Consider the following 23,002-nt stretch of genomic DNA (forward strand, 5'->3'; position numbering starts at 1 on the left):
ACTTACTTCCATTTCCATTTGGCTAGATTGTCGGGCTCAACGGGTAGTGATCAATGGCTCCATGTCTAGTTGGCAGCCAGTATCAAGCTGAGTGCCCCAAGGGTCGGTCCTGGGGCCGGTTTTGTTCAATATCTTCAAAAATGATCTGGAGGATGGTGTGGATTGCACCCTCAGCAAGTTTGCAGACAACACTAAACTGGGAGGAGTGGTAGATACGCTGGAGGGTAGGGATAGGATACAGAGGGACCTAGACAAATTGGAGGATTGGGCCAAAAGAAATCTGATGAGGTTCAACAAGGACAAGTGCAGAGTCCTGCACTTAGGACGGAAGAATCCCATGCACCGCTATAGACTAGGGACCGAATGGCTCGGCAGCAGTTCTGCAGAAAAGGACCTCGGGGTTACAGTGGACGAAAAGCTGGATATGAGTCAACAGTGTGCCCTTGTTGCCAAGAAGGCCAATGGCATTTTGGGCTGTATAAGTAGGGGCATTGCCAGCAGATCGAAGGACGTGATTGTTCCCCTTTTTTCGACATCGGTGAGGCCTCATCTGGAGTACTGTGTCCACTTTTGGGCCCCACACTACAAGAAGGATGTGGAAAAATTGGAGAGTGTCCAGCGGAGGGCAACAAAAATGATTAGGGGACTGGAACACATGACTTATGAGGAGAGGCTGAGGGAACTGGGATTGTTTAGTCTACAGAAGAGAAGAATGAGGGAGGATTTGATAGCTGCTTTCAACTACCTGAAAGGTGGTTCCAAAGAGGATGGATCTAGACTATTCTCAGTGGTAGCGGATGACAGGACAAGGAGTAATGGTCTCAAGTTGCAGTGGGGGAGATTTAGTTTGGATATTAGGAAAAACTTTTTCACTAGGAGGGTGGTGAAACACTGGAATGCGTTACCTAGGGAGGTGGTGGAATCTCCTTCCTTAGAAGTTTTTAAGGTCAGGCTGGACAAAGCCCTGGCGGGGATGGTTTAATTGGGGATCGGTCCTGCTTTGAGCAGGGGGTTGGACTAGATGACCTCCTGAGGTCCCTTCCAACCCTGATATTCTATGATTCTATGATTCCACATTTCAGCTTTCTCCCAACATCTCACTGGAATGCACTGACACAAAGTAAACGATAAATCACAAAGCTAAGTTGGTAAAAAAACCAACCAACCAGTCAACCAAAAATCCCTTCCAATCTTTATAAATTTCATCTTTGGAAATTTCTTACGTATCCTTATTTGGGGCTTGTCTGATATTTGGATTTTGGCTGGTTAGCAGCTACACACGATACAAGGTTCTCAGGCCAGTAGCAGTTACATGTGTCACACAGCTGGACAAAAAGGTAACAGCACAGTTGGGTAAAAGCAGCTGTGTATCCTGTTTTCTTGTGATAAAGAAGGCTTTCAAATTTAAACTACATGCTATCTGATTGTTATTAATGGCCACAAATTAAACAAGTTCAAGTTCAGACTATTTGGAGTCAAAGAAGCTGATCAGCGCCTGGCACCATGCTTACTCTTTCAGCGAAGAGATAAATAGTATCCCAGGCCTACCTACACATACAGGAAACAACAGCAGGAGACAGATGCATGATACAGACAAATCTCAGTTCACCTATTGTATGCGCTGGCATCTTCCTCTTTGGCTAGAACTTCTCTGCCTGCCTGGAATTAAAAGCACTAACTGTGTTATAGAAGGCTGCACTGCAGATTATCATCTCTGGCCTACTAGCTCAGCATACTAAAGCTCAGCAGACAAGGCAGCCTTAGACTAGACTGGGACTGAAAGATTACAGCCTACGTGGCAAGAAATCACAGCAGTTCAAAGAGCACAAGAGAAATCAGGACAACAACTTTTTCAAAATACAAAATAAAGAAAGGAAAATTCTGTCAGGAGAGTGGGAAGGGATTCAAAAGCCAGACAAGAGAATCAGCAGAAAAACAAAAAATTAAAGCTACGCCATGTATTCTCCAAGTTACTGTATCAGAATTAGAGAGTCACTGCCACATTTATTTTCTTTATTTCTCCTGCAGTGATGATTTCAGAAATATAAACTGAAATTGTCTCCCTTATGTTCCCTTTCCTACTGCCCAATTAATTCAGAGATAACACAATGTAGGGTTGGTGACATCACTATAAGGTTTTGGGATAAGTGTGCTATTATAAATGTAAGTCACTATCACAACATCACGAGATCAAACTAGCTACAGGCATAAAGGGTAACAAGAAAACATTCTACGAATACATTAAAAGCAAGAGGAAGACCAAGGACGGGGTAGGCCCGTTACTCAATGAGGGGGGAAAAACAATAACAAAAAATGTGGATATGGCAGAGGTTCTTAATGATGTTTTTGTTTCGGTTTTCACTAAGAGGGTTGGTGGCGATTTGACACCTAACATAGTGAACACTAATGAAAATGAGGTAGGATCAGAAGAGGCTAAAATAGGGAAAGAACAAGTTCCACTCTGCGCTGATTAGGCCTCAACTGGAGTACTGTGTCTAGTTATGGGAGCCACATTTCAGGAAGGACGTGGACAAATTGGAGAGAGTCCAGAGAAGAGCAACAAAAATGATTAATGGTCTAGAAAACATGAGCTGTGAGGGAAGACTGAAAAAACTGGGTTTGTTTAGTCTGGAAAAGAGAAGACTGAGGGGGAACATGATAACAGTGTCAAGTATGTAAAAGGTTGTTACAAGGAGGGAGAAAAATTGTTTTTATTAACCTCTGAGTATAGGACAAGAAGCAATGGGCTTAAATTGCAGCAAGGGAAGTATAGATTGGACATTAGGAAAATATTCCTAAATGTCAGAGTTGTTAAGCACTGGAATAAATTGCCTAGGGATGTTGTGGAATTTCCATCATTGGAGATTTTTAAGAGCAGGCTAGACAAACACCCATTAGAAATGGTCTAGGTAATACTTAGTCCTGCCATGAGTGCAGGGGATTGGACTAGATAATCTCTCAAGGTCCCTTCCAGTCCTATGATTCTATGATTAACTGTTGCTGAATAAACAAAAAAAAGGTCCAGACCTTGGTTCATGACAAGTAAATAATAACCGAAGTGAGAACTTATTTTCAATTACAGTTTATTTCCTTTAAACTGAGTCAGCATTTGTGAAAACTACACTATTTGGGGATCCTAAGCAATTTTAATAATTAGTTTAACCACCAAACTTTTCAGTCCACTTCTGAAGTTCAGAAATACTAAATGAAAATATTAAAAGCTAGAAGTGCATGAAAAGTTGATAAAGTAAATCCAGCAGATTTCAGAATGTTGTGCCAAGGTAGTGGTAGTGAAATAAATCACTTTTCAACAGTGAGATTACATAAGGCAAAAATGAAAAATTAATAAAATAGCAAAATGTGGAGATGAGAACTAAGTATTATTATTGCACACATTCTTGAGAATTTTTCAAAATATTCCCATAAATCACCATAGTGAATTAAAAAAAAAATCTGATGAAATTTGATGAAAGTTGCACTAGAATAAAGGTCTAAAACACAATTTCACATTCCTTCAAAAAATACCCCAAGTGCACCAAATAGCAAATAAAACAAAACAAGGCAAACACCACCACCCATCATAGTTTTTCCAAATGTAATTAAAATACCCAGAAGTGACATTTCTTGGCCTACATTAAATTACTGACCAGAGCACGAAGCCTGCAATGAGATCCATATAGATGGACCCTTGCACCTACATGAAAAGCCCCAATGGCTTCCAAAGGGACCTATGTGGGCACAGGGGTCCACCTACCTAGCTCCTATTGCTAAATATGGTCCTACAAAGTAAGTAACAGGCACATGTCACAGTAATATGCATTGTTATTTACAGGCTACCTAATCCTACAATTCACCCAAATTCAACAAGGAAGAAGTTGGGAAAATGGACTCATGTTAGTGAACATATACTACTTTTTTAAAGAGACACTGTCAGCATAGTAACAACAACAACAAATACCTCGCTAATATTTCAAATTAGTTTGTTATAATAAAGACCAAATTCTACCCACTATGCAGAAAAAACTGGGGGCATGAAAAGTCTGGAAGTGCATCTTGCAGAGGGTGAGGTGAGGATAGAGTTTGCTTCCTCTCTGGAATGTATTTCCACTATGCAGAAAAAACTGGGGGCATGAAAAGTCTGGAAGTGCATCTTGCAGAGGGTGAGGTGAGGATAGAGTTTGCTTCCTCTCTGGAATGTATTTCCACTATGCAGAAAAAACTGGGGGCATGAAAAGTCTGGAAGTGCATCTTGCAGAGGGTGAGGTGAGGATAGAGTTTGCTTCCTCTCTGGAATGTATTTCACTGTCATTTAAAAAAGTTCATTAAAGTTCATTTTTGTTTTGGTTTCACAAAACTATCCTTGTTACAAAATTTAGATTAATTTAATATGGTGTCCCCTTAATGCCACATCTTTGCTCATATAAATTACAATAACTGTCAACATTTAATCTGTTATTACAGGTGTGTCATATTTGGAGCATTTCCCACAAAACTCCTCTATCATCCAAACTCACTGCCACAAAAACCACACTCACTCTCTCAATGAAACAGAGAGGCCCCCTTGCTGGCCAAATAATTTGTTGCAAATAAGTTATGGAATAATTTTAGCCTTCACTCGTAGTGAATCATTCACAAACCATGTGTTGTTATGTAATTTCAGTCTTTGGGCTGTTCACAAACTGGTTTGACTATTTGCTCCTCATGGTGCGGGACTGGCCATTCAAGTCACATGATCTTTTTCTCTGCTCCCTGACTACATGCAAAATTTTTTGAAATAGGAGAAAAATGAATAAAAAATGCTAACTGGATGGCTATGGATGTATTCAGTGCACAACCCAATGGAGCTTAGACCTTAATATTAATAAATAATAATTAGGGCTGTCAAGTGATTAAAAAAATAATTGTGATTAATCATGTGATTAAAAATTAACCATGGTTAATCACATGATTAATCGCGCTGTAAAACAATAATAGAATACCATTTATTTAAATATTTGTGGATGTCTTCTACATTTTCAAATAAATTGATTTCAATTACAATACAGAATACAAAGTGTACAGTGCTCACTTTATATTTACTTTTTATTACAAATATTTGCACTGTAAAAAACAAAAGAAATAGTATTTTTCAATTCACCTAATACAAGTACTGTAGTGCAATCTTTTTATCATAAAAGTTGAACTTACAAATATAGAATTATGTACCAAAAAACCCTGAATTCAAAAATGAAACAATGTAAAACTTTAGAGCCTACAAGTCCAATTAGTCCTACTTCTTGTTCAGCCAATTGCTCAGACAAACAAGTTTGTTTACATTTGCAGAAGATAATGCTGCCTGCTTCTTGTTTACAATGTCACCTGAAAGTGAGAACAGGCATTTGCATGGCACTGTTGTAGCTGGTGTTGAAAGATGTTTACATGCCAGATGCGCTAAAGATTCATATGTCGCTTGATGCTTCAAGAACCATTCCAGAGGGCATGCGTCCATGCTGATGACAGGTTCTGTTAGATCACGATCCAAAGCAGTGCATGTTCATTTTCATCATCTGAGTCAGATGCTACCAACAGAAGGTTGATTTTCTTTTTTGGTGGTTTGGGTGCTGTAGTTTCCGCATCAGAGTACTGCTCTTTTAAGATATCTGAAAGCACGCTCCACACCTCATCCCTCTCAGATTTTGGAAGGCACTTCACATTCTTAAATCTTGGGTCAAGTGCTGTAGCTATCTTTAGAAATTTCACATTGGTATCTTCTTTGCATTTTGTCAAATTTGCAGTGAAAGTGTTCTTAAAACAAACACGTGCTGGGTCATCATCCGATACGGCTAGAACATGAAATATATGGCAGAATGCAGGTAAAACAAAGCAAGAGATATATAATTCTCCCCCAAAGAGTTCAGCCACAAATTTAATTAATGCATTATTTTTTTAACCAGTATCATCAGCATGGAAGCATGTCCTCTGGAATGATGGCCAAAACATGAAGAGTTCATATGAATCCTTAGTGCATCTGGCCCGTAAATATCTTGCAATGCCAACTACAACAATGCCATGTGAACGCCTGTTCTCACTTTCAGGTGACATTGTAAATAAGAAGTGGGCAGCATTATCTCCTATAAATGTAAACAAACTTGTTTCTCTTAGTGATTGGCTGAACAAGAATTAGGACTGAGGAGACTTGTAGGCTCTAAAGTTTTACATTGTTTTGTTTTTGAGTGCAGTTATGTAACAAAAAAAAAATCTATATTTGTAAACTTCACTTTCATGATAAAGAGATTGCACTACAGTACTTGTCTGATGTGAACTGAAAAATACTATTTCTTTTATCATTTTTACAGTGCATATTTTTAATAAAAAATAATATAATGTGAGCACTGTACACTTTGTATTCTGTGTTGTAATTGAAATCAATGTATTTGAAAATGCAGAAAAACATCCCAAAATATTTAATAAATTTCAATTGGTATTCTATTATTTAACAGTGTGATTAATCATGATTAAGTTTTTTTAATTACAGTTAATTTTTTTGAGTTAATTGTGTGAGTTAACGGCAATTAATCAACAGCCCTAATAATAAATAATTATAATAATAATGATGATGATTAGACAGTGTATGACAAACAGCCAATACTCTTGTTCACACATGAATACTCCTTTTTGCAGATGGCTAAGAATATTTGTATGAACAACAGCTTTTTTTTGCTAACATTCATACAAACAAAAAACTGTGTGCGTGTATGATCACAGAGTGACTAATCAGAAGCACAACACGCTAAAATTTAGCAGGTTTCAGAGTAGCAGCCGTGTTTGTCTGTATTCGCAAAAAGAAAAGGAGTACTTGTGGCACCTTAGCGACTAACCAATTTACTTGAGCATAAGTTTTCGTGAGCTACAGCTCACTTCATTGGATGCATCCGATGAAGTGAGCTGTAGCTCACGAAAGCTTATGCTCAAATAAATTGGTTAGTCTCTAAGGTGCCACAAGTACTCCTTTTCTTTTTAAAATTTAGCAATGGTTTTGAATTCAAAAGAATTATTTTGGCTTTACAATATTAAACCAGCTGTAAAAAAATAACAAATCAAGAAACATTCCCCCACCCCAAATATCCAGCAACACCTTCCTTCCCCAAACCATGCACAATCCTCCTCCCTGCTTACCGTAGGCATTGGGGAATTCTCCAGGACCCGGGCCTGGGTAAAATGGGCCTGGCCCTGGTGGCTGAACAGGATACTGCTGTGGAGGCCCAACAAAAGGAGGGCCACTATGACGATACTGGAAGAGAAAAATTACAAGGAATTTACAAATAATTGTCATGTGATATGGCATTACATACAGAAGCTGTAATTAACCTGGTTTAAAAAAAATCCTAAAAATGAGATTATGAAACCCTTTTAAACACAGATTCAGAATGTTGCCTGCCAAAAAAAAAGACATAATGAAATGCATGCTGTGTCATTTGAGGTAAAGATATGCACAAAATCAGTGCTGAGGCAGACCATAGTCAACTTGATTTCATTCCCCTCATTTCTGTAATGCAGGACTCAAACAAAGGCCAATGTTTAATAGTAAAAGCATAGCTCTTAAATCAATTTAAGAGCTGTTACAGTACTAGATGTTTTTGAAGAATTTAGTTTTCCATCATCTCTTTCAGAGGAAGACAATTATTGTAGAATTTTTTCATCTTAAAAATGAAAAGGATACAGTTTATGATTATCCACTCTCCATCCTCTGCCTCAATAGGTAAATGTATACATTTAAAGAACAAAAAGGACAGGGGTTATGCTGCTAATTATATCAGCCTTTTCCTCCACCTTTCCTGCAGTCCCAAAAGATCACCTTCTTTTAATCCAGGAAAAATAACTGTAGCTCTTCCAAGTTCACATGTGCTTAGGCAATATATTACCTGTGGTATACAGTACTGGGGGCCCTGGGGCATTGGGTACGGCATTGGCAGATGGTTAACCATCATGATGTGTTGGTTGGTTTGATACACTGCAGTTGGTGTTTGCCCACCAGGACGGATAGAAGGGCTGCTGTTCTGGATGGCAGCTCTAGAAGGCTGTATTTGAGGCCTCTGAAAAAACTAGAGGAGGGAAGCAAAAAACAAAAAGAAGTCAAAAGGTTTTTTTTCCTGAAAAGAAAACGAATTTGCAATATCAAATAATGTAGAGAAAACCATCCTATACTTTAAAAAAAACCCACCAAACTCACTTTCAGAGGGTTGCCACCCATTCAGAAAACTGCAGGACAGTTTCCATTCATTTTTTAACAATGGCCCTTTACACACAATCCTCAGTTTTACAAGGCACAAAGTAGAACAGACAGACTAGGAGCAAACAGTTAAGTTTTAAACTGTAATGGTATAACCGTTAATGTGTGTCTAGGGAACTATATGCACCAGCTTTCAGACTAAAGGTCAGAGGAAAGGATTCTATGCAAAATGTACTTCATAGGGTGGGGTACACTGAAAAAAATACCAACTTTATATGTGATTTGATAAGGCAGTAAAAGATCAAGGAAACTGCATTGAAAAAATTCCAGAAAAGCTAAAATTCAGACTTTTATGGGGGTTGTAGGTCCCCCCATACTTATCCTCTTTACCCTACTGAAAGTTTGAAGGGCCTATATGTCCTGCATTCCTTTTTCAAAAAGGTGGCAACCCCTTTCTAAGTTGCACCAAGCTTTTCCAGCACACTTGCATAAAGTAACCCACCACACAAGTGTAGTTCACACAGACAGCCCAGCAACTTGGTGATATGTGGCTCAGGTCTCAACTCTCTTTAAGACAAGCATCAGCATCCAGGATGTGGAAGCATTCAGGGCACTACAGTCTTAATAATCTTGAAACTAAACAGGTAAGATATGCATTATACATTAATACATTCATTAATTTAATAATGAAATATGTGATAAAGGAACACTTATGCCATGCAGAACCAGTAGTTAAAATTACCTGGATGGGTCTGAATCCTCCCTTCAATAATGAAGCAAGAAAGCAACAGGAAACAGAAAGAAAGCCAATGGAACAACTTACAGATCAATATGAAGGGAGAGGATATAACATTGACCCTAATATTATAGTTTCAATAATCTTTCTATCCTGTTTTCTATATAACAGGGCAGGAAAGATACTGAGCTAGTATCAAGAAATCTTTTCCTGTCAGAATCCCAAGCATGTTTCAAGCAGAAGTTTTCTAGAAAGTTTTACACTGAAGAATAAAATATAAGTTAAAAAAAATAAAATTTGCAGCAAACAGAATACTGGAGAAAGACTTTATGTGCAGCTTGTTCTTAACTTCAAACATTTTTCTCTTCCTCTCTTAGTTATATTGGTAGTCCAGAAATAGCACTATGCACAAAATAGAAATAAACCTATGCTGAAATCCTAGATTTGGTCTCCAACTCTATACCAAGACTAGAAGAATAAGAGAGATGTGCTTCAAACTGCTAAGCAGAAAGTAAGGTAGTCATACATCACTCTACAGCGACCGCTGCTGATTGATCAGGTGCATTAAAGCAAGCAGCCAGCCCATGGCAAACTATACCATGAGTACAGGGAAGAAGAGAGGCAGATAATTATTAGGGAATGGAAGTCTGGGCTAAGGGAGGCTAGCCTGGCACTGGGAAAGGATGGGCCAACATATATGTTTCACTCTTAAGTTCACTGGAGAAGAGAGCAAGGCAGAAGGATCCTATGATGCACCTGTACTTGGAAACAGTGACAGTGATAACAAAACAGGCACTCTGGTCATTCTTGAAGATTGAGAGACACCATGATAGTCCTTGTATTGAATGATTTCTCTCCACAAATGTCAGCACTTACTCCCTTTCTCTGAGGACCAGACAAAATGAATATGAAGATGAAAGCAAAAAATTTATTACTAAGCCAGTTCACCTGGATGAAGAATTGTATCATCAGTCACATTCTACAATGTGTTTTGAATCAGAAGAAAGCTCAATTGTTGGGGCAAAAAACACAAACTCCCAAACTTCTGGGTTAGTGGAAACTAGATGGTTGTCTAGCCCTGGAGGACCAAGTGATCACTATCTGATATAGGAGATGTGGTAAGTTCATGCTGATAGTGGCTATGATTTCTATGATTTCCAGTATCCAGAGACACCAGAAAGAGCGTGGAAACAATTCAGAAATTTGATATTCTTACTGACACAGCATCACAGATGTAGGCTTGAAAAGGATCTTGCCAGGACTGCAATTCTAAATCTCATTTTTCTTCCATCTTTGTGTTTTTGCCTTTTAACCTATGCATTCTCTTGAGCTGGCAAAGATGAGCAAGAACAGGCTTGTATGTAGGATTTAAGGATGAAGGTTGTTTCTCTGTAGTTCTTCCTCTGGTGTTAGTTTTGACTACCTCTTGGCTAGCTTGCTGAGATGTAGTTACTTCTAGCCCACCAGTGAACCACAATGGAGCTCCTCATACAGAATCAGTGTCCCTCTGTTTCTCTATGTATTCAAGGTGGAAACAGATTGGATGGAGACTCAACTTTGGTCTGGTCTCTCATTATGTCGACTAGTCAAGAGTTTCTCCACTATCCAAATTAGTGTGACAGCTTGCCAGGCCAGTATCTACAGTCAATATCACGTGTTCACAGCTACCATAGAAAAAAAATCAATATTATTTTCAAATTCAAAAAATAAAGAGTGTGGTCCTTCAACACTGGAATTGAAGTATGTGAAACCTGCCTTTCTCCTCCAACAAGGTCACTCCATTCTTAGGAGCAAACAAACAAACCTGCTAGGAAATATGCAATATAGGCCACCAAAATAGTGAAGAAATGTATGGAAATGGAAATTACTGATTTGTGTATGGCTTTTTACCATCAATCAGTGTGTCTAAAAGAACATCTGAAGCGGTCTGTAAAGTCACAGGAATTCAATTCTAAAACAATTCTGCTTCTTGAGAAACAAACTGGCTCCTCTTTCTGCTGTCACAAGTAGAATGAAAGTGCACTTAGAACCAAAACATAGTGCCTTCCAAAACACATGGCATGCTTAGCAAGCTTGAGGCCTTACATTAAACTGTTACATAACTATCCATCCTTGCAGTTCTGGGTTCAAAGTGAACCCATAGTGAGGAGATTGCTGGGTTTTAAGAAATAATACTGCATATGTCATAGCAAAAGTTGCTGACAGCCAGTTATGATTCTTGGGAGAAGGGGAGCAAAGACACAATGATTTCATTACTTCTAAAAAGACAGACACTGGGAAATCAATGAGTTACAATTCTGTCAACTAATGTGAGAGGAGAATACCACCCATTGTTTAGAGAATAGGTTGTCAACCGGGTGGTACAGGAGAACCAAAACTTTTTCTTTTTGGGGGGTTGGGGGGGAGGGGTCAAATTTGAGTGAGAGGATTTGCAAACCCGAGTCTTGGGTTGCAATGCCATACTAACATGTGGGTCAGTGTTAGTGGAGCTCCCAAAGAAAGTGAGTCTTTAAGAGGGAGCAGGGAGAATATCCTTCTTGTTATTGTACAAGGGGGTAGGGGAGAACTACGTTAAAAAAAAAAGGTCAATCCAACGTGAGAAGTCTCTAGCAGAATTTACTTCATTATTTTTAGATACAGCAAACCCTTCCAAATGAAAAAAACTAAGGCCTTAATTCTGGAAAAAAGCAGAAACCCAGCGAAGCATGAGAGAACACCTAATCTGTATATAGGTTCAGCCATTCAAAACAAGTCCTAGCTGGCAAAACGTTTTATGCCCTATCCTCTCTCCTTCCCCTCCAAAGTGAAGCTGCCAATATCTAAACCTACTCCTGGAGGGTGGTATTTTGCAACTCTGTTTTGCTAACAATTTAATGTCACAAGTTTATATGCAAACTCACAAGGCTGACGTAATACTAACAATGCCTTCCTTGACAAGAGCAAGGAAATTCAGAATTGAGGTTGAAACTGTCCACAGTTCATTCCCCTGTATGCAAGTGTTACCTTGGAGCACATACATTACAGAGTCAGGACCAGCATTTAGGGTAAGGAGGTCCATGATGTGGTTATTGTTAGAAATCCTCAACACCAGCAACCTATTCCTGACAACCTCTCCCACAAATCCTGCCCTCTCTTTAAGACTAGGGTTTGTCTTCACGTACAGCACTGCAGCAGCAGAGCTCCACCACTTGAGTGCTTTAATGAAGATGCTGCTGCACCCAGAGAAGAGCTTCTCCTCTCAGTGTAGTTAATCCACCTCTCCAAGAGGTGGTAGCTACATGGACAAGAGAAACTCTCCCATTGACATAGCACTATCTACACTGGGGTTAGGTCGGTATAACTACATCACTCAGGGATGTGGATTTTTCAGACCCCTGAGCAAAGTAGTTATACCGATACAAGTTTGTAGTGTAAACCTGGCCTAAGTACTGCAAGACCTAACAAAGTTCTAATCACTGTGAAATGAATGCCACAATGTATCTTACACAAAACTAGAAAATTGCTGCCTAACAGGACATGAAGCCCAGGCTGCTGAACACCAGGTGCCTGGCTGGCGGGAAGAGCAGGAGGACCAGCGGAAGGTCAGTGCGGGCAAGCTGAAGCCCAGGGGGACTGAGCACAGAACCTGGCCTGGCTAGCAAGGGTAATGAGATGGGTCCCACTGGCCTGATTGAAGACTGAGCCTAGGGAGGCCTGCTGAAACACCACCAGCTGCGGGTACTGAGGTGGGCCATGGCTTGGTGGTTGAAGAAGGCAGAGCCTCTGGGAAGAAGCCTAAGAGCTATAGCCCCACACCAAGGCTGTGATAAGAACTCAGGACTGTATACCCCGGAAAGGGGGACAGTGTCTGCATCTCGGGCTGAGTCGCTGAAGACCCACCAAGAGAACCATCAGCCGGGGGATGCTCACGAGAGGCAGGTGCCACCCTGACATAAGAACTAAAACTAAAAGCAGGCTCACACTCAACCAACCAAAGGGGGCTACCCATGTGAAGCGGGTGCTGCCTCGCTGAAAAGACTAACTTCAGGTATATTGGCCAGAGAAAAGGAGGCACTCATGAGAGATGGGTGCTGACCCCATTACAAGGTCTCATCTAGTCCATCCCCAACTGATGCAGATTGTTCTCTACAGACTATTTCTAGTCCCATATGGTTTTCAGTGGATTTTCTACATTATGCTCTTTAGCACACTGGTCTAGCTGAACACTCCCTTGTCTATGTGTTGGCGTATTGCAATGCATGAGATAAACTCCATGCGATCTAAATCATCAAGAACTCTGAAAGGAGAGGGAAAGAGCTTGCTTTGCCATATGCAAAAGACATGCTTCTAAACGAAACCATCATTGTCACTGAAAAGCCTGTGAAGCGCACCCCATATGACTGAAAAATAAAGGCAGTCTCTCTAGCAGGAGTTCTGCAAACAAGCTACATTTATTTTAAACATAATAAACATTAGCCATTTGTCTACATATGTCCAGGTCAATTAAAGACTAGTAATTGTTACAGATCCATAAGCAGACATGGCTTTGCAAAAGGCTGAAAAAAGTAACAATGGAAACACAAGGACAAAGCAACAAATTGTCAAGATTACAACCAAATCAGACTGGTACATTAAGGCTGTTTTCTTCTTTTAATTATGCCTCTCCACAGCCTTAGACAACTCCTTTGTTATTAATTTTGAGGTAGAAGAGAAAGAGAAGAATTGACTGGCAGGATAACTTTTCCCTGACCCTAAGAGAGGGAGAGGGAGAGGGAGTATCTGCACAGGAAAGATGGAAACACTTTCGAAGAATGCTGTTTTCTTAGTGGATGTGAGACGTGCACTTACCACCAGGTACAAGTCAGAGTGTTGTCTCTGATCTTTAATCTGGCTTGGGTCTTGGCTGAGATAACTGCACCTTCACCATCTCACCGAGATGAGCTGGGGAGCTTGAGTTAAAACTCTCTCTGAATTTAAAGATCTGGGTACCAGAGACAGTGATTTTGCAGTGGAGGGCCCTTGGCTCTGGAATTTACTTCCCCAACTGGCCTGCAAAAGCCTGAGTGCTGACCTAACAGGAATGATGTAAGGCTCATTTCTTTTTCCAAGCTTTTGCCTGAAGGTGATGGTATGTACTTTATTAGTGGACGAAAGTCTTCCAGTATTAGCAGTGCTCATCAAATTCTGTACTTTATTTTTTATCTTTCATTAGCCAGAGTCTGTATGATGGATGCTTTTATAAATTAAAAGAAATAATAAAAACCTGTAAACAGATTCTAATACACCATGGCACTAGTTTAAGCACTAGCACCATGGTTGTACCAGCCACGTTCCTTCACAGCCTCTCTGTCCTTTCAAATATCCACTAATGGAAAAAGAGCTAACAACTGCTCCCACAGTGGAACCATCAGCATGCGCTTTGGTTCCCCATCTCCATGGAACCTTGCTCCATGTGTGTGGAGATCACACTCCCATACTATCTCTGTCTTCAAGGATGGGGTGGGAAAAGAGAACACTCCCCCATGGCTCCATACAGAGAGGTGGGGAGTGAAGAACACCTCCCTCCACCTCCTGCTTCCCTTCCTAGCTCCATGTATGGAGCTAGGAAAGGACGTTCCCCACATTCATACACATCCTCCACCCCAGGAAATACATTTGCTGACAAGAGAGAGAGGAGCAATTGCTTGGCTTTTCAACAAAACCACGGCAGCTATTTTCATTTGACTTTGGTTGTTGTTTACTTGAAAAACATTAAAACTGGGCTTTCAGAGGTTATGAAATCACAAGAGCTTCAATTTTGTTTTTTTATAGCATCAACAGGCTTCAAATAATTATAACTGACATGTTCATAATATATTTTAAATAAATTCTTTATAAAGTTGCCAGTCACTTTGAGAACGTAAGTCATGCTCATTAGAGCATATTAATGATACAATAATTACAGGAAATAGCACTAAAGAATACTCTGTATTATATATGTTCATTCACAGTGATATGGAATCAATGCACAAGAGATGTGACTTAACCATGATATAATGTGCATATTACACAGAAAATTTAAATTTAGGATAAAAACCTGCTCTTCCTGATACTGTGTTAGAAGACAAAAATTCTTTTTTCCAAATATCAATTATAGCAAAAGTTGGTACCCAATATAGTAAATTTCAGTATTTGGTAAATATTTTGCATAAAAAAATTCTCATTCTGGGTTCTCAAAGTAACGACTGCATAACATTTTAATTAACCCATGAGAGTAAAGACTGTGCAACGTAGTGATTTGTAACTTTTTTCAGTTCACATGGGAATAATAATTTAAGTTAGCCCCAAGATTCCTAACATGATGGCACAACATTCTCAGTGTCAGTTTTCAGGTTTAGTGTCAGATTCGCTCCACCATCACCCTTTGGCACTGGCATAATATAAAGCAGAGGTTCTCCAACAGGGGTCCGGGGCCCTCTGGGGGGCCTTTCAGGAGGCGACCAAAATAGAACAGAGAGGGGCCAGTGTTCGACTGGATGGGGCCCAAGGCAGGAAGCTGAAGCCCGGGCCCCACCACCCAGGGCTGAAGCCAAAGCCCAAGCAGCTTAGCTTCACGGGGCCCCCTGTGGCATGGGGCACGAGGCAACTGCCCTGCTGGCTAACCCCTAATGCCAGCCCTGGCTTTTAATCTACTGGATGCGCAGAAAACCAGCTGTTGCGGCACATGTGGGCCATGGAATTTTTATAGCATGTGGGGGGGGGAGGACTCAGAAAGAAAAAGGTTGAGAACCCCTTATATAAACTACGCCGGGGACTACCTAGGCATAGAATCAGTCTCAGGATTAGCCTGTCGATACACCAATCCCATTCTTCCCCCTCACACACGCACAGAACTGTGTCCAGAGGATACTGGGAACAGGTAAGAATCTAGGTCTTAGTGTGCTTCTAATAAATTCTTGTTTCTGAGAGAGAATTCTGTTTATACAACAACTAAGTCAAGAACCTGGGTGCAACAAAGTTAAGATATGTATTGTTTTTGTAAGCATACTAAAGCCTTGGACATTCCCAGGTTCAAACCCAGTTATAGGGTCACAGCTGGGTCCAATGGATAAAACCGTTTTAATCATATTGCAATAGGATTCCTAACTCGATTATAATTGTAAAGCAACCAAACACTTTTTACACTGTACTGGTATTATACACCGCTAACTGTTAAAGATCTGCAAATCTCTAGATCCAAATTCTTCATATAGCGGGTACACCTGGTTCTCATTGAGTTTAGGAGAGAATTTTAGCAAGACACACTAAACACAAATTTTGTCTTTTGGTAAATGATCTAGAAAAGAACTCATGAATATTTCTCATCTTTGAACTGTTACTAGTTTTCCCATAACTTCTTTTATAACCACAGAACTTCAGAGAAGGTCAAGAAAAGAAATGGTAGGTCTCCCAGCAAGTTACAAATTCTGTCATGGTGCTTATTAGTACACAGTAAAGGGCAGGTGCAAATACACTCACCTTTAATGGTTCTTCCCTCACCATAAGCCTATCCATACAATCCATAGCAACAAGTGAGCTTAAAACTATGCATAAATAGTAACAAATGATAATTTCTTCCTCACATGTGGTTTCTGTGTGTGAGTGAATGAGCAGATGCATTAAGTGTTATTATTCTTTAAACTCTTGTTTTCTGCCCTGTTCTAGAAAGCATGTGTTCCTCATGTGACTGTATATACTGGGAACAACAAAGGTATCTATAATAGTTTTTTCACTGTACCCACAAACAAATTGGCAACTAATATGACTTGTTAAAAGCCATTAGAATTTAAAGGCCGATATTTTCAAAGGAATCTGTGTGTATTGGATATCCTACTCCCCTTTGAAGCCATCTGAAGTTTCGAGTAAGTTTCAGAAATTCCCCCAAATGAAAGAAAATCTGAAAGGTACCTGGCAATAGTCTTGCTACCTTTTTTTTTTAAGCTAAGCAAATGTTTTTAATGGGATTGTTAATAGTAAGTACAGTGAAATTAATTAGGAGGCAAAGCATCATGGGATATTACGGTTGCTTGTTAGCTGAGGTTATAGCACGTGCTAATGTTTGGAAACGATCTGGCTCACAAAGCAAGCTTGCATTTTTAAAGTTAGTAGGTGGATAAACTCCAACCTCCCCCTTCTCCCAACAGATTAGTTTAGGATGATAACGAAGGGGCAAGGGTACTGTACCTGGTGATGGGCAGGTCGAGGCCCCGCTGCAAACTGAGGAAAGGCGGGAGAAACAAACACAAAAGGAAAGGCACAAAGAGTCAGAAAGACCACAACAAAAAACGAAATGTCATACTACATGCAAAATAAACCCACAAGAAAAACCACAAAAAGTCAAAGCTTTGCTGAAGGACAGTGACAGACAGGTACTACAATATAACAGGTTAACACCACTCCAGTGATAGTGGGCTGCCCAAGAGCTGGAAGAGCCACAACCAAAGCTGCTAGTCATCTTAAAGGCATTCTACTATATGAATACAGAAATTCTTAATACAGTCCAGAGAAAAAGGTTAAATATTAAGTGTTTAAGACAAGTGGATATCCTTAAAGTGGTTTGACTGACTCAAGTTTTTGGAGATTGGAGGGTACACCTCTGCTTACAACACTGGAATTAACAGCCAGGTAAGCACTTCTAGTGTCCTGCACACTACAGGGAATGCATGAAAATCTCTGCAAGGCAAACAAGACTAAAACAATAATTTGCACATATATAGTGCATTTCATCTACAAAGTATTTACAGACATGTGGTGGTAAGTATCGTTATCCCAATTTTACAAATGAGGGAACTGAAGCAAATAGGTTAACCCATGGTTTGTCCAGGAAAACAGAGTTTGCCAATGGCAGAGCCTGGACAGAACTTAGGAATTCCTGTTTCCCAGTTCTGGGCTCATATCATTAAATCACTTCCCACCCCCTCACATTATAATGGGGGAAAGGATTCAGCATTTAACACACACAATGAACATTTAGAACATTCTCTGGTAATTCGCTAAGTGTTAAAATGGAAATAAAAATGAATGCAAGGCATGGAAAATATAAATAAAAATGAAAGGGTATCTCTTAGAAGAATTCAAGTTAAGCATTTAAGCCCTTAATTCTCAGTTTGTTAACTGAACTCCAGTCTTTCCTGGAATGATATCTGGTAATCTATTAATAACAGCTCAAATAATTAAACAGAGTACATTAAATTAGATCCCACATTGAGTTTTTATGCACAGCAGCAAAATACTGTGTGCGCACTCCTCCCTCCTGCTAGCTGTGCCTGCCAGTAATGTAAGACACACAGGGAGGCAAGCAAAGCAGTACAGCTCTGCTAATTCATGGTACTTGTGCAGAGACTGATTTAATACATATTACTTTCTTCTCATGTGCTACCATATGTTCTAAAATGGGAATTTAATAAAGAACAATAAGGGCAGAAAAGTACACCTATCAGTGAAGTTTGTACATTTCATATACAAACTACTGGGATAGTTAAACTATTCTAAGTAGGTGACAAAGGCTGGTTTCAAGTTACTGAGTTTTTATTTCACCCAAATAGAAAGTAACAAACAGATAAACAAATAAACAAATAAATAAAAATAAGTAAATGGGGTAAGGCTGGATTACAGCCCCATTTCACTGCTTCTTAATGTTCCTAACATCACCAAACATGACAGAAGCAAAACAAGCATTCACCACTGATAGAATTGATTTTCCTTTCCCCTTTAGAAACATTTTTAAAAATTGCCTATACTTAATACTTCCAAGCAGCAGTCTATAAATACTATAGTTTATTCTACAGTGTTTATATATTCCTCCTACCTTCATCTACTCATTACAGTTGGATGCAGAATAATCAAAATCTTCAGGAAGAAGAAATGAACACAGTCTATTTCTACCATAAGAGTGTATAAAGTATAATCTACAGTACCAATTCACAAATCATACACAAATTTATTTCTTTTCCACCCTAAACTGTCCCCTGTGACATTTCCACTAAACCTCAGATTTTAAAACACAAGAAAATGTCAATTTATTAGACTAAAAAATTAAAATTTCAGCTTTAATAGTTTTGGCAATTTGTCATGTGATATACTAAAGAGACACTTGGTACACACAGCTTCTAACCCCTCTCCAAAACCTTTAGGTATATTGGAGGGTGGTGGCTTTATTGACCCTTCACTTGCAGTACTAAGCGGAGACTATGATGATTCTAAGGAGATGATGCAAAGATTACAATTCAAATCAGGTTTTTCACAGGAGGAATCCCAAAAGCAGAGTATGGGTTTCGTTTCTTCTGTCTCACAGCTGAGGAAACAGGATAGCACTTCCCCTGACAAGGACAAGGCACCAACATAAATATTTCCTGATGGACTACAGGCTCTATTTTATCCGCCAATGAAAGCAGAAAAAGCAATTTGCTTCAAAAACCCTACAAAGAGAGTTGTGGGGTTCAAAAACCAGTGTTGATTAATCTGAGAGCAGAAGTACCTGTTTTATCACTGTTCCATGGAAAATTCTAACTTTTAATTGGCTCTGAAATAAGAGTTGGAAAGTTACATCTTAAGAATACTTAAGCCAAAATATATTCCATTAATAAAAAGTAATATATGTTATAAGAAAAAAATAAAATAAATCCTCAAAGTTAGTGGAAAAGTACCCTAGTCTATTTTGCACTGGTCACCATTGGCTATTGATTTTCATAATTCTTCTTGACAATATTCTTTACTCCTATTGGTAGCTGTAAGCAACAGAACAAACTGTAGTCACTGCTGGCTCAGAGTAAAAATAACTTTGTTTTTTATTTAGATGGTGAAGGTAGTAGATACAGAGGAAAACAGCCTTCTGTGAAACCCGGATCCAACATTTCTGCCACTCACGTCCTTATTGGTCTCACTCACAAACCCTTTTGCGCACTGCTGGCAACTTCTACATATGCTGATGTAGATTTTGCACACTGCATGAATATAACCACTTTTTATAGGTTATTACAATAGCCACTACATTCCCTTCTCCCAGATTATGTTTTTCAGCAGTTTCTCTACATTAGACAGATTGCTTTAAAATAAACTAGTGTTTAGGGTTGGGATTGACAACAGGAAATGGAAGTAAAGCAGTAATTATACTTGGGCTGACCAGTATTTAAAACTTTTTCCCCAACTGGAACTGAACTTTGAAATTTTCGGTATCAAATACAAATGACACTAGATAAACTAAATGGGAAAATATTTGAAGCCACTTGAATTGCAAAGGCAGCTGTCCAGGGAAGAACAGAAAAGCCTAGACTGTGCAATTGCCAATGGTCCTTTAATGCAGAAATAGAATGGAGTAAGCTTTGGCTGCTCTAGAATGCAGTATTAGGGTCACTTCATCAGTGCAACAGCTTACCTATCCTCACCAGCTGGTCAGCTGTGCGATCGATTGGACTACACTAGAGAATCCCAGGATGGCAAAGGAATTATCACGCCATCTTTCTCATCCCCTCTTCGCCCTCCCATCACCACCAGAAAAGAAGATAAAACTAAAATAAATCAAACCCAGAACAAAACGCAAGAGTAGTTCAGGACCAGCTAGTCATGCATTTGTTTTGGGGACAGGGGTTGTAATGGAATGTTATATGTGCGTTTTTTTAGTAATGGAGTGGTAATGATCACTAGCAGAGCAGATGGCAAAAACTGCATACAGGATAGTTTAAAATAAAATAATTCATGACCACAGAAAAATAGCTGACAACTGCAGACAAACTCTTCTTCATTATTTTCTCTAATTATGTGGCAAAATCCCTACAATTTTGTGAATTTTCAGCCCAATTTTCTGAAAGTGTCACCCCTTTAAGTGTAAGCCCAAATTCTTCCTGTCTAAATCCTGAAAGATCAGACCCTCCCAAACCATTCTTTCACCATTTAACCTGGCAGAAACTGCCATGGTATCTCATGTTTTTAGTAAAGAAGCAATCAGTGCATTTCTGTAGATCAGTCAACAAAATTATGTGGTAAAAAAAACAACAACAAAAAATTAAACAGTGCCATTGGCACAAGTGCCTGCAAGAAGGAGTACAGTTTGTTATATTGCTTACAATGCAGTATTTTATCCAGCCTCCTCCAGCCAGGGACCTGTAAACCGGATTCTGTTCCAAAACCTTCCTCCTCTTCCAGCTGTCTGTGCAATGTATTGGCACTGTTCTGCTGGGCTGTCAAAAAAACTGGTTTAGAGATGCAGCTCTTCAGTCAGGTTTTGCTCCAGTTCTAACCATGTAAATTTACTCTTGCTTTTCAACAATTAGAGATAAAGATGATGATCATACTTACAGAGAAAAGATTTACCATCATAGGTATCCCAGATTACTGATTAGAACTGGGTACTAAATAAAATGAGTTGGGGATCTCCTCCCAGTTACAAATGTGCAGCTGTCCATGTCATAAAAACACCATCAAACCTGGAATTAATAGGCGCTCTCAGCACAGAGATCAAGGACTCAATAGGCCACAGAGACGAACCCTTCTCTGAATTCCCTAGAGGTGAAAGTTCCGAAGTGGGTTAAGGCACACTGGTGGGGCTGGGGGTGGAAAGTGGGGGAGCTTGCCCTGTATTATACCTGATAAACAGAAGACTGCTGTCTTGAAGACTTTCAGTTGCCACCCTTCAGCAGCATTCCACTCTAAAAAAAAGAAGAGTGCTGGAGATGGTGCAGCAACTTTAGTGGTAACCGAAAATGTTATGACACAGGAGATGTGGTGCTCGAAGGGACAGAGGTACTGCTGCTCCCTGGGCTAGCTGAGGCTTCAGGTTCAGCGGAGGTGATCTACTCTGCCTCCAAAAGTAGGGATAAGCATTGATGCTGCAGGAGGACCTCCTAGCATCAGATGGAATTGCACTACAAGCACAGATTTCCCAACATGAGGCTGGTTTCAGGGAGTCAGAGGCCTAAAGTAGGAGAACAGTATTAAAATATGCATAAAAGGAGGATGTTAGAGTCCAAAGTTTGATGAAAAGTCCTTACCACAAAAAGATTCTGAGATTCAGAAACTATATAAAGTTGCATGGACACAGTGATATATTGAAGAGTTTGAACTGATCCAGTGGCAATGATTCAGAAGTCATGTTCCCTGAGCCACTGCAGACAGAGTGCTACTTTGGAGATTTAATTTAATTTACTGATCTTTGTTCTAACACTTAATCAAATGTTTCTACAAAGAAAAAAAATGAAGCAAAGAGAAAGACACTGATAATGAATCTAAAGTTCTAAAATGAGGTGAACCTGAGTGAGAATACATTAAAAATAAATCATGCCATTGGGAAGTAGATGAGAATCCCTCCATCACTTTCCTTTCACATAAGCTACCTTGAAAAAAGCTTCTCCTAACATGAAAGCATTTAAAAATGCAATAAAGATTTGCTATTTGGAAATTGCTTTCAGAAGTCAAAGCACTTTCCAGAGAAATGCTACTGTACACATAGAAAGACACACAAATGAGAGAGAAAGAACAGAAACTAGAGCAAACAAGTGCTCCCTTACCGGAGAGCGGGTCTGAGGCTGTGTGTTCATTGTTTGAGGAGTTTGGGGGTACACCAATGTGGCTGGAGCTGCATTCTGCCCTGAGGGGTAAGGGGCCTGGCAGAGAACAGAGAAAAAATGTTAATATACCAAATAATTTATTCAGAGAGAAGTAAATTAAAGGCACCAAAACACACCATCAGATGAACTGGTGATTACTGTTGAGATAAGGTACTTAAAATAGACAGATTGCTCTTCTGTTGAGATGAAATGTCTACCAATTTATTTATATGGTGCACACAACACTACATTCGTTTTCTTAAAAAACCTCAGTAGAGGAGATCATGATTAGGGCTAAGATCGTGTCATGGATATTTTTAGTAAAAGTCAGAGATAACTCATAGGTTTCAGTGAATTTTTCTTTATTGCCCATGACCTGTCCGTGACTTTTACTAAAAATATCCATGATAAAATGCGAAGGGGCTGGGCAGCTGAGGGGTGGTTGGGAGCTCCAGGGCCCCCACCACCTGTGGGGGCTCAGAGCTCCAGGGTCTCTCTGCCCCCCATGGTGGTGGGAAG

General features: G+C 39.6%; 1 protein-coding gene across 1 annotated transcript in view; it reads right to left on the reverse strand.

Annotated features, from left to right (window-relative positions):
• The window catches only part of EIF4G3 (eukaryotic translation initiation factor 4 gamma 3), a 382,496-nt gene that overhangs the window by 209,666 nt on the left and 149,828 nt on the right, over nt 1–23,002 (reverse strand). Inside the window, 7 exon segments of the mRNA XM_043531915.1 lie at nt 7,156–7,270; nt 7,902–8,081; nt 8,952–8,972; nt 17,127–17,159; nt 19,420–19,464; nt 21,005–21,118; nt 22,445–22,540. Of these exon segments, the coding sequence (XP_043387850.1) occupies nt 7,156–7,270; nt 7,902–8,081; nt 8,952–8,972; nt 17,127–17,159; nt 19,420–19,464; nt 21,005–21,118; nt 22,445–22,474 (538 nt within the window). The 5' untranslated portion in view covers nt 22,475–22,540.

This window comes from Chelonia mydas, chromosome 18, assembly GCF_015237465.2.
Source record: "Chelonia mydas isolate rCheMyd1 chromosome 18, rCheMyd1.pri.v2, whole genome shotgun sequence".
NCBI lineage: Eukaryota > Metazoa > Chordata > Testudines > Cheloniidae > Chelonia > Chelonia mydas.